General features: G+C 43.7%; 1 protein-coding gene across 23 annotated transcripts in view; it reads right to left on the bottom strand.

Moving 5' to 3' along the window:
• Positions 1-12,699, bottom strand: part of LOC147684447 (uncharacterized) — a 1,151,265-nt gene that overhangs the window by 641,751 nt on the left and 496,815 nt on the right. For all 23 annotated transcript variants that reach the window (XM_086940390.1, XM_086940377.1, XM_086940386.1 and 20 more), the window contains 2 exons: positions 8,270-8,410; positions 7,255-7,653 (listed from right to left, as the gene is read on the bottom strand). In XM_086940390.1, the coding sequence (XP_086796516.1) occupies positions 7,255-7,653; positions 8,270-8,410 (540 nt within the window). The remainder of the gene's footprint in view (positions 1-7,254; positions 7,654-8,269; positions 8,411-12,699) is intronic.

Here is a 12,699-nt window from a genome sequence, read left to right as displayed (position 1 = left end):
GAAAAATTTAAGGCTTCAGCCCTGGAGGGCTCCGGGATGAGGGCTACAAGGGCAGCCATGTCAGACCACATCTGACGATCGTATCGCCCTAGAATAGCTAAAGCATTCGCTGCTCTCACCGTGGTAGAGGCCATTGATGAAAATGTCCGCCCAATGGCATCTAGGCGACAAACCTCCCGATCTGGCGGAGCTGTAATAGGTGATGCTGGGTTCCTTGAGCGTCGCTGAGCAGCTTGAGTGACCGCCGAATCAGGCTTCGGCTGCGAGATCAGGCCCGCAGGGGAACCAATGGGTGCCTTATATTTCTTTTCTAGGCGAGGCATTTGTGCAGGGATGGTATTTGGTGTCTGCAAAAGTTTCAACCCTTCGTTCCATATGAAATCAATAATGGGGACTGCATGGACCTGCTTAAATGGCTGATTCTTAAAGTCATACAGAAAACAGTCCTCTTCTCTTTGGACTCTTGGCAGTTTAAACGGTTGAGCCGCTCTGTCCATTAACTGATGGAAGCTGGCAATGTCCACTGGTGGGGAATCCCCAGGTGCCACTGGAGGAGGGGACGGCCTCTGGATTTGGTAGTCGTCCCAATCGGCAATTGTGTTGTCGTCGTTGTCATCATCCTGGACTTCACCCTCTTCACGATCAGGGCGAACGTCATCCTCATCATCGGCATAGACATTAGTGTGTATCCGAACTTATGTCTGGATTTGCGGGGATGGTGCAGAAGGTGGTGGTAGCGGATCTACAGGAGGAGGTACTACAGGCACAGGTGCTGCTGGTACTGGCGAACCCTGATTGGATGGGGAAATCGCCTGTTATAATCCTCCAACATATATTGTAGGTTTGAAAAGAGAGACAGAGGCAGTGTCGCTCTTGGAACGTGCACCACCTGTTCTTCATCCTGAAAATAATTTCCTTCAGGTTCCTCACCATAGTCTTGGCAGTTAATAACTAATTCCGAAGGACTGTGTGCTGCCCCAAAAGGGCCACCGTCTTCCTCTTCTGAACCAGAGTCCTCTTCAGAGCCAGTAGCAAACAATGGCGAAGGTGGCTGCTTGTCGTCTTGAATAGACAACTGGTCTACCAGAACCTGGCGACGTCGGTGTAGTGGGACGGCGTTGGAAAGATCAGACCGGACGTTGGAAGTGGCAGCAATGGCAACGATGCAAAAGAGGAGGTAGTCACCGTCGACGAAGTCGTCCTCGACTTAGCTGATGATGACGGCAGAAGCGTCGACGTAGAGGCAGATGAGGATTCCGTCGTCGACGGCGCTGTGGTCGACGGGTCTGGCGGCGACTAGGTCTTCAACGTCAACGACGAAGTGGCCGTCGACAATGATGAAGATGCAAACGTCGACGAAGCACTCGTCAACGGGATCGACGACGAAGATTTAACAGCTCTCGTCGATGAAGATGCAGTCGACGACGACGAGTGAATTTTTTGTTTCTTTTTCGTCGACGAGAGGATAGGAATCGTCGACGAGACCGGTCTAGTGCCCATAGATACCTTCGTCGACACAGTTGCCGTCGACGAGCCGGAGACGGCTGATCTCGCCGTCGGGGCAATCGTCGACGCTCCAGTCGACGATTTAACATGTTTCTTTGTGGAAACATGACTGGAAGAAGCAGAAGACACCTGAGAGTCATATCTCGTGGACGAAGCAGGAGGAGGTGAAGACACCGCAGGAGCCAAAGAAAGAGTTTCTTTTTCTTTAAAAAGGGAGAAGGCAAATCCTGCACACTGCTACGCTTACTGGCTGCTTTAGAAGTACCAGACATAAGGCTGTCTGCTTCAGAAAGTGGGATATCCTTGTCCTTAAGTCTCTGTAACCAGAAGAGAAGACGACCTTCCCTGTCTTTAAGGGTCTTAGTAGAAAAGGTCCTGCAAAATTTATATTTCCTCACCTCATGGTCCGTGTAAAGACACTATATATATACACTTGCTGTGGGGATCTTCAGAGTATAAGCGCAGCTTACCACAGGAAGAACAGGGTCTAAATAAAGACTTCTTACTAGAAGACATGTCAAACACTGGAATCTAGAGGAAAAGTTGACAAAAACTGAGCAGAGCTCAGGGAGACTCCATTCACACGACGTGCGGTAGAAAATCTGAGGGACTGAGCTCTGAGGAGAAGGTTCTGGAGGGGTGCTTGCGCCTGATTGGCTGTTGGTTGGACTAACATGACAAGGATATGTTGCAAGTGGTTTTTCTCTCTACCATGTATTCCTATGTAGGAATTATGTCTTGGTATTTCTATGCATTTCTACTGTGTATTTCTATGTGTTATGCTTTTACATACTTATGTTATTAGCATCTTATTGCTATAATATTTACTGTGGGACCCCCACTTCGACGACGGGGAATATTCAAGCATGTGAATCTATGAAAGACACCCCAATACTGGAGAAATGGTGCTCTGTAATAATCATTTACATGACTGACAAATGACACTCATTGCCACAAACAATCAATGACAACCTATTGGCTTTGCCAATGTTTCTTTAGCCAGACGACCGTTGAGCATGCACGTGATTGCACGGCAGCCAACTTTTAATATATCTTCTTCTGATGTGCCCATACAATCTTCTATTGCTATACCTTGTAGGAGGAAAAGTCAATGACAGAAAGAGCATCCAAGGAACGGACTGAAAAACCTTGATTGTAGGGGAGTAGAAAAAATGGCATGGTATTAAACTACTCTAAACAGAGTAAAGAAGGAACAAGCAAAATATTCCAAGATCAACTGAAGAAACGACAAGGAGAAAAAAATAAATAAGGGACAGAATAAAAGTGGCAATGAACGCAACAGGAAATAATCTGGAATCCATCTTGGATTCATAAAGTTTACAAAACTAGACGACAATGTCAGCCATTTTGATTTGGTTAGAGTAAAAGGATTGCTCACTCCCATTCTTGAGAGTTAGATGAGGGTAACATGGAAGATGACAGGGGAGAAGCAGACAAACCTTTTCCAGAGTCTTGGTCTAACCTGTTTTGTCTGATTCGTGGCTAGTGACCAACTTCCTCTGCCATGTGCGATGGGCCATATTAAACCCAGGAGAGTTGTGAACAATAAAAGCCATTGTGATGTGGAGTGATGCTGGTGTAGGAATGCAGCAGAGCTGCATGCATAACCACTGCTTTCCTCACCTCCGCACAGAACATCCTGGGCCTCCTTAGCACATAGAGCATGAGGCCACTACTCCGGAGTAAAAGAATTCAGAAAGGCACAAATCCCCTCCCTGTTCAACCGCCGTGAGGTAGCCCAGACTGAGCCTCAAGGAATTGCTCATGCCAGTCAAAACACTGCAACATGACATCATGAGTGGAAAAATATACTCACCCAATCAAAAAACACCGCTTAACAGAAATGCACATTGGGAAAGATAAAAACAAAAATAGAAAGAAAAGCCATCCAATTGACAGCATGGTTCAGAGACCAACAAGAAATCCATTGACCAACGGGCAGACACAAGCCACTCAAATGGGCTTATTTAGATTTGGACGGATGTTGGACATTGCCAAAAAGTGCCACCATATTAAAAGTGCCTTGCTGTCCCCCTATCACTCGATTCAATTCGATTAGCTTTATTCGATATCAGTATCAAAAAATCATAAAAGCAACAACAACACATTAATATACACCAATACATTTCATTTCACAAAAATTAGCATCCGTTAAGAAAAGATTAAATCAGTAGAAGAAATCAGCTAATCACTGGGCAACAAGAAGAGTGAACAGATCAATTAAAAGCAGGGGGGAGGGAACCACTCAGTACAAGACCACTTCTCGCCGTCCAGAAATTACTCTATGTTACTTGGCGATGCGACGGGACATATAATGTTCTAGGGTAAAAATCACTTAGACTCCAAATAGATATCGGTCCATCACCTATTTGTGACTGCCAAGATTTGAGGTATGGGACAACATAATTGTTACTAAATTTTACGAGTAACAAATCGCCCACAGTATTTTTTGGGAGAGGTCCTAACCAGCCCACCCTTCTGACGCTTAGTATAGTTCCATCTATATCGGGGGGCAAAGGTCTATTTTTAGTTAGCCAGAACACTACCTTGTTCCTTAAGTCCTGCTGTCTTTCGTGTTTCCCCTTTGGGAGTTCTGGTATTCCTGCGAGGACACACACGATAGGAGCTGCCTCTGGTGGCAAATGTAGATGGTTAGTTTTACGTGGTATAGTTTCATGACTAGCCGCTATTCTTTTTTGAGATGGCATTTCTTTATTCTGCCCAACCCTGGGGTAAGAACTCTGTGATATTATGGCGGCTTTTGAGATTTTTAAGGTTTCCATGTGTGGGGCAGCTAATTGGTTACAGGTGGTTTTGTTTTGTGTTATGGGGTTAGGCGTTTCTATGGGGGCTGGACGCTGTAGTTGTACGGATCCTCCCATAGTTTTTGTAAGTAGCTAGTTAGCCTTTATTGCTTCTTCGACACCCGTGAGCCTGTCCCCTAAGCTAGTCATTTTATCGATCAACGGGGATATCATTGATTTCATCATATTTTCGAGCGCGGACAGTAGAGAATCCTGTATAGATGCTTTCTGAATATCAGACCTAGGGGTATTATGTACTGATCGATTTCGGATTAATTTTTGTTGCTTGACCTGACTGCCCGTTTGTTTAACCTTATCTCTTTTTCTTTTGGCCGAGAGCACCTGGGTGGAGACTGCGGGTAGAGGATTTGATATTGGTCGTATTGTGGGGGGCATAACCTGAAGCATTTGAGTTGGTTGGGAAGAACAACTGGGCCCAGGACTAGTCATAACTATAGGGGAGATTGGAACGGTAGTTTGCACATTTTCTACATCAACAGGGGCATACGAGAATTTACACATTTGATTTAGTTCTTCCAATAATGATATAGTTGGGGCTGTATCAGCAGTCTGTGGTGGAGAACCCATACTGAGAGAACTGTCCATGGCTGGAGATCGTTCTATTCTCTCCAATTCACTAGCAATGGGCAGTATTGCACTCTTGAAATAATAGTCCATTGTTCCCCTAAGCAAGTCACCCTCGGTGGAATGTTTTCTAATGCCCCCCTTACAAGACATAGCGTGACACCTTATAACAGTACGAAGTAAATCAGTATCGGCAACCGAACTATAGTGACCCTTGGCAAGGACCTGTAAAATGAACCAGGAATAGTCAGTGGGTAGCGGTACCTTTAGTCAGTGTTCTTCAAAACTTGGTTCAGAAACAAGGGGGGTGCCCCGACCCGGCCTCCTCTGGCTTATGATGGCCTTAGATGGTCCCGGCCTTAGCCCGGCGCGTCCTCGCGGGACGAGGGTGCAGGCGAGTCTTTATGCGCCTCCTGGCGCGTGGGAAATGCGCAATGAGTCCCTGTGGCTCCTGGGGCTTGCAGTCTGGCAAGTGGTCTGTGGCGCTGGACCGGCGGAGCAAAGCCCGGCCGGTCGGTGAGGGCAGGGGGCGGAGCTAAGCCCGGCCGCGATGCAAGGAAACACCCACAAACACGAACCCCGATGGACTCTGCTGCAGGCGAGTCTTTATGCGCCCCCTGGTGCGTGGGAAATGCGCAATGAGCCCCTGTGGCTCCTGGGGCTTGCAGTCTGGCAAGTGGTCTGTGGCGCTGGACCGGCGGGGCAAAGCCCGGCCGGTCGGTGAGGGTGGGGGGCGGAGCTAAGCCCGGCCGCGATGCAAGGAAACACCCACAAACACGAACACCCTATCACTCAAATTGTGGCAACCCTGATATTAGCCACATTTTGGCAGATAGTCCACTTCATTAACTCGTAATAAGGTCCTAAATCTACACTGGATATAACTGGTATGTGTGCCAAAAGACAGCTGAGGATGTCTGTGAGCAAGCCCTTAAATAAGAGGTTTTGAGGAAGGGGAAGGAAAACAAAGATGAACAGACATGGAAAAAGGAGGAGGGAGCAATAGGAAGAAACAAGAAAAAGGGAAGGCTAAGACAGGGGAAAGGAAAAGCTAGGTGATATTGTGGCTAAATTGCAGACTATTTGACGTGGACAACTCCGGCTACAGTATTGAATTATATTATGCTGGCCAAACACTTTTACAATGATCCATTATTTTCACAAGTGACCTAAACAAGAGGTAGGCTGATGTGGCCGTTTGCAGGGCTTGCTAAAAAAAATACTCATTCACAGGAAATAAGGATTGTTAAGAGAGGAGCAATGAACATGCAGGGTCAAAATGAAGGTGCAGATGAGGATGCACAGGAGCCAAGAAGGTGACGAACAGGAATGGAATGCTTAAGGGACTGCAACATTTCATTTCAACGTTCCTCTTTTTAACATGATTGGGTCAGTGAAAAGGCTTACTCTTCGACCTGACCAATCACAAGGCTATGCTTCCAAATGTTATGGAGGCTGTGGCAGAATCAATCACTTTGCGGTACTCCTTACATATAACTGAAGATGCTCCAACACAAATAGCCTTTCATAAGAGATCAGGTTATCAGAGTATGGTCTAAATGAGTCTGTAGGCCACTTCCTCTGCATAGTAGCAGTGAATACTGGGTGTTACACTGGCCAGTCATAGAAAATCACATTCCACATGAGTGTCTCTGATTCATACGCACTTGGCTTTTTCACAGAGAAAAACTATGCACTCATAGGACAGTGCTTGCTTACAACAATTTCTTTCACCCAATCACTTTGGGAGGAACGAGTCTCTTCACCCTAGGTTTTCAATCATAGAATACCGTATTAAAAAGCTAAAATTGGACCCCTCCCCCAGTGGAAACATTTATGAATGGGTTAAAGAAGCTGTAGGGAATAGGGTGTACATTACTTAGTAAAGCTAGCAGCTACAGAAAGGGTAAAAGTGCAAGAATACCACATGCATGATGGGAAAGGGAAAATGTGATCAATAAATGGTGGGACAACATTGCAATAAAAAGGTGGGAGGATGGAAAATATTCCAAATTAACTTTCTAGATAGTGTAAATTTGCTAAATGAATAGTGGCTGGAAGCTGAATATGCCACAGGAATAGCGGTAATGGGATAAACAGACTTAGCGAGGAGTGATTATGAACAACATGGCAAATGAAAATGTTTCTATAGATCGATATCTTGGTGGCTAAACAAATGAATGTAGAACTTATAAAATGTCAAATACTAATCACATAAGGTGAAAGAAACCATTCAGTTGGTAGGTGGAGCATGAAAAAAACAGCACCCCATCTCAGAATCTGTGAGACAGGGGCATATGGATGGCTGATGACAACACACATTTATGCTTGTACTTACTATGGTAAGCTTCTTTGTAACAAAGCCTTTTTTATCTTTTGACCCAAAACGATTTTTCTTCTTTGGAAAAACATAATTTTTCTCTTTTTGGTCAAAATATATCTTTTCCATCTGAACAAAATCAGTCTTCTCATTGGGAACAAAATGGGACTTCTCTGTGGGAACAAAAATTGTCTTTTTCTGTACAAAGTGAGGTTCCTCCTTCAGTACAAAATGAGCATTCTCCATCGTTTGTGGAAAAGTTTGTGTTTCTTTTTGGACCCAAGGGGCTTGTTCTTGTGAGATCTCAGTCAGCTCCTCTAGGGTGACATCTGTTTGTTCTTTTGTAGCAAACATTTTTTTCTGCAGCGCCTGAATTTTCTCCTTAATTTTTTGATGCCGTGTTTGGTGATTTTTTCTCTGAAAGAGAAAACTTGCAAAGTTGGTTTAAATATATCTTTCTGTGGAGACTCCTATGAACTTCAGCACACAGCTGTCAGCAAGTGAAGACAATCTCAACAAGCTGATTTAACATGGCCTACTAGATTATTCAGGGCAAATGTAAGAGTTTAGGGGTCCCCAAATCTGGTAAGAAAGACTAGGATTAAAACCACAACTAAGTACAAGTAACTGCAAGTAGATATTTTGGAAAAGACATGCACTTTTCAGCATCCTAGAAGCAGACTGCTACAAGCACATACATTTTTTAAGATGATCACTTAATGCAGAAGCATGAAAAATATGTTTTTAATAGCCAACTAAGGGATGTGGTGGTTTGTCCACTATGCACAATTTATATTGGATAACTAGCAACTGGATCAGAAGGTAAAGATACAGTAAAAACTTAAAGACAAAGAAAAGAACGTAATTGATGAAGAATTACGCTGCAATAAATATAAAATTGCAACAACAATTTCTAAATCTATGAATCTAAATATAAGAATCACAGGTTCTACTTTTTGCAATAGTGTGGTTTTCAAAATTAAACTGGCTCCCTATGGCACCCGTGCATGGAAAAGGAATTCTCCAAACACACCTTAAGTAGGCATCGTCGCTTGGCACATTTCCATTGCCTCTTCATCATCCTCATGGGTTCCGTCCTCTTCTTTTTGCAGGTCCAACAGGCCCCACAGTCCTCTGTGACACAGCAAGGTGCGCATATACCACAGCCATAATTCTGTGTAAAAATGTGCCAGATTAAAAACAGTCAAAAGTGATATTTCTAGAAACAATGCCTTTTACCTGCTAAGGGCAAAGATGCATTTATAGTGTTATACTAAATATTTCATTTTTTAATATTCGATTTGCAAAGGCCTTTGACAGGCAAGGGATCTCAAATCTGTGGGACAGACAGCTCTGTGTTGACTTCATTTATTCTAGTCACCAGGCTTTATTATATTACCAATATACTGGGAAACTAGGCTGGACTGTAGTCTCACAAGCCCTGCCTCAATATCCTTTAAGTATTTTTTTCAACTTCTATGACCCGCGGTTCTTAACCTGTAGTCTGTGCAGACCTGGGAGCCCATGTCTCCTAAACAGGGGGTCAGAGAATCCATATGACTTCTAATTATTAATCTGTTAATACCCATAAGCATCTTGATCTAAATCATTGTATGAAGATGGTCCTTCATATGATGATTATAGTTTCATCAGCTATTATTTAATTGCAGCCACCTGTATTTCTTCTGAAATGTAGGACATATGCATTTAAAATATCAATTCATATGTTTTAAAAAAAAATATTTTAAAAACATTTTAATGAGAAGCAGATTACTAAATTAAGAGGGAGCATGTGAGAATGTGCACAACCATTTATCAAACTTACCCACATTCTACTCAGCTTCTTACTAAAAGGTATAGTATTGCTTTTCTATGAAAAAAATCCCTCATTGATCAATGCGCATATACAGAAGTAAACTACCCAAATAGCCACTGCTAGCTGCACATTCTCCCATTAACTGCTTTATATGGATAAGCATTCACTGACTCCAAGCACCTGCACCTCTTCTCTTATTTTGGAAAGGAGGCATTGCCTTCATTTTTCGGCCGAGCTAAAAGTCTTTCACAGTCATAAGCAGAGTAAGGAAGTTACCACTCTGGCATAATTAACCTCTGGTTCTTTAGCTCTTATGCCATCACAATTTCTGCAACGTTTTGACACAATATCTTGCACAGCTCTCCTGCTTTGTTCATACTAAGCATTTTTACTGTTGTCTGTCTGAGACCAATGTTAATCCAGTTACTACATCAGTCCCACCACTTCTGCTGAGATCTCGTATTTCACAGAAGTACCTACTGAGTTGTCACTACTGGTGTGCAGTCACTCTTTGAAATTGCAGTAGCAGAGGAAAGTAAATGTGCTGAGTGCATGTACAATACATTTTTTGTTTATAAATGTTGAGTACCAAATTCCCGAAATGGGTTGGAAGGCCACTAGCTTCTAGTTGCGACATAAGGGAGTCCATGTAATAAAGCAAGTTACTTACTTGTAACTTTGGTACTCAAGTATTGGAAACTTTCATAGATTCCCTTGCTTGTATCATTCCTCGTCGTCAAAATGGGAGAAACTTTAGAAAATATAAACACATGAGGTTCACAAATGTGCAAGATCTGAAAAAAACAGTAACATGGAAGGAGGGATGAAAGGGAAAGCTCACCACTACTGAAAGAGGTTCCTTAGGACTGTCTGGCCGACTGCTGTGTCACTCTGCGTTGAAGAATCCAGGCAGTAATGCCTTGTAAACATATGGGTACTGCTATAGGTCGCTGCCCTGCAGATCTCCCGGTTAGGAACTACGGGAAAGAAGGCTGTCGAAGAAGAAATTGCCCTTGTGGAATGAGCACGGACCCGACCTTCCAGGGGCTTGCCTGCTGCTCTGTGACAATACTGGATAGTGCTGGTAATCCAACGAGCAAACCCCTGCTTGGAAAGGGGAAAGCCCTTAAGAGGGTCACTAAAGGTCACAAATAGTTGAGAAGAATTCCTGAAGTCCTTAGTACATTGGAGAAAGAACTTTAAGAACCTCTGAATGTCCAGTGAATAGAAAGAATATACTCTGGCCTTCATATTATATGACAAATGTCAGTGATGGTTGCTTGCCCCTGTGAGAAGGCTGCTAGGTAGATCTTCCTCTAGACTGCTTTCGTTGACATGAATGATAGGGGTGTTGGTGCTGTTGGCCCAGATACCAATGAGGGGTTTGAACCATCTGTGAATAGAAGCGGCTATGGTAAGGTCGGAAAGATTTCCTCTGTTTCCTGAGTCTCTCTAAGCCGACTGCTTTTAGAGTTTCCATCTCCAACTTCATCTGTGCTTTCTCATCATCGGCATGGCTTCCTGTTAGAAATGGGATCTTTGGCTGGCCAGGGCTTGCGCCAAAGTCAGTCAGAGACCACCACTCCTAAGTAAGGGCAAGGGAGTTACACGCCAAGATTACCCCAGCTCACCCTCTAGGTAACGTGGCGCGAGCAGCAAGGCTAAACTTGGAGGCGATGTGAGTTAAGTATTTGTGCACGCACCCCAGCAACAACACCCAAGGCCCACCACAAAGGAAAATCCACACAAGGTTATATATAAAAATAGCCTTTGTATTACACCAAAACACATTAGATAAAAACACACAATTTACAATGTGCCAACAGGCACGGGCAGAATTTACAGGGGATATGTACAAGACAGGGCCACCTGGACCACTGTCAGGAATCAGCACTTTTAGAACTTAGAATATAAATCACTGTAGCACAAAATAGAACATAAAGCATACAACCAGTAATCACTGGTAAAGATTAAGTACCACCTACGCAATCCTAACCACCTTAGGAACAGGTCACGCAGGGAACCAGGACCTCACTAGCACCACCTGTACTAGCAAGAAAACAACCAACTAAGTATCACAATACCTGTAGGGGTATAAGCACATAACACATGATGCATAACATACATTCAGAGGTGTAAGATGAAACACATGACGCCTAAACACATTCAGAGGTGCAGATAACACATGATGCATAAAACACATTCAGCGGTGTAAGAGCAAGGCACATGATGCATAATAACATTCAGCGGTGTAGAACAAGAACAATTGCGCACAAATCACCTTTAGGCAGGAACACCAGAACTGTCCCAAATGTCAGGGGCCTAAACGTGGCAGTTGCCCACAAAGTGCTGGGCAACTGGGAACTCGAGCCGGGCACCAGCGTGCCTCCTGGCTCTCCTGCTCTCAACCAACAATGTGGGCTGAGAGCCTCGGGGCTCTGAACGAATATGCTACTTACCAGTATGCATCTGTTCTTGGCATGTAGGGCTGCTGACATTCATATCTGTGCATAGATCGCCGCCTAGTGTTGGGTCCGGATGATTGCACATTGTTGTCCTGAAAGAGTCTTCGAAGTATAACGGGATAGGTGGCTCCTCCCCTGGACTACAGTGCGCATGGGCATCGACTCCATCCCCAGATTGTTTTTAGCCATTGTGGCCAAGATGGAGTGAACTCAGTGAATGATGACCATGCTATGAGCATATGTGAATACTGCAGCTGCTACAGGCGCCGGGGAGGAGGGCGGGCGATATGAATGTCAGCAGCCCTACATGCCAAGAACAGATGCATACTGGTAAGTAGCATATTCGGTTCGAGGCATGTGGGCTGCTGAATTCATATCTGCCAAAAAGAAGGGGATTTACCTATGCCTCTGTGTGCATAATTACAACACTTAATGTTCATCAAAGAGAAAACCACACTGTTAGTTAACTCAGACACTTGATTTATGTCAATTACTTTTGAAATTCAGAAATTGTCCGTTACTTGCGACAAGAAAGAATACATAGTCAACTTCACATTGAACACAACAAAAAAATGTTTGCAAGGGAAAAAGCACGAAAAACAGACATGTGAACAGTTATTGTGTAAATTAAAGTGAACATATCAACATAATGTGCATATACATTGTACACAGTGATGAGCAATTATCTCAAAAACAGTAAGAAGCAAACTTTCATCAAGTCCAAAAAAATAGCAGTTTGGGGGGTACGTCTTATTCATTACCAGCCCAACTTCCTGTAACACTATTTACTATGATATTGTAGTTGTGTGAATACAGGAAATAGAAAAACCCAACATCAATTAGGACATGCCAACAATTTTGGGCAAACAACAATGCTAAATGCCGCCGCGTTTCGAATGCCAATGTAAAAATCATCGGATTCTCATCAGGGCGTGGAATTTATCCGCAGATACTGTTTAGGGAGAGAGAAAGGGAATTGGATTTAGAAAGATGAACATTTAAAATAAAGGAGCTTTTTCCAGCTAATGCATCATCCGATGCAGCATACCTTATGCGACCAATGAATTATGGTCGTTTTAGTCTTTTAGGAAATGGTCATCATATGCCGTGGAAGTCAACCTGCAATGGAGTGACATTGGCATGGTGAGTATTTGTGTTATGATATATGGGCTGGCGCTACTA

Source organism: Lissotriton vulgaris, chromosome 10 (genome assembly GCF_964263255.1).
Source record: "Lissotriton vulgaris chromosome 10, aLisVul1.2, whole genome shotgun sequence".
In the NCBI taxonomy this organism is placed as follows: Eukaryota; Metazoa; Chordata; class Amphibia; order Caudata; family Salamandridae; genus Lissotriton; species Lissotriton vulgaris.
Note: the sequence above shows the minus strand (reverse complement) of the source record. Positions and strands in the feature narration are given on the sequence as shown.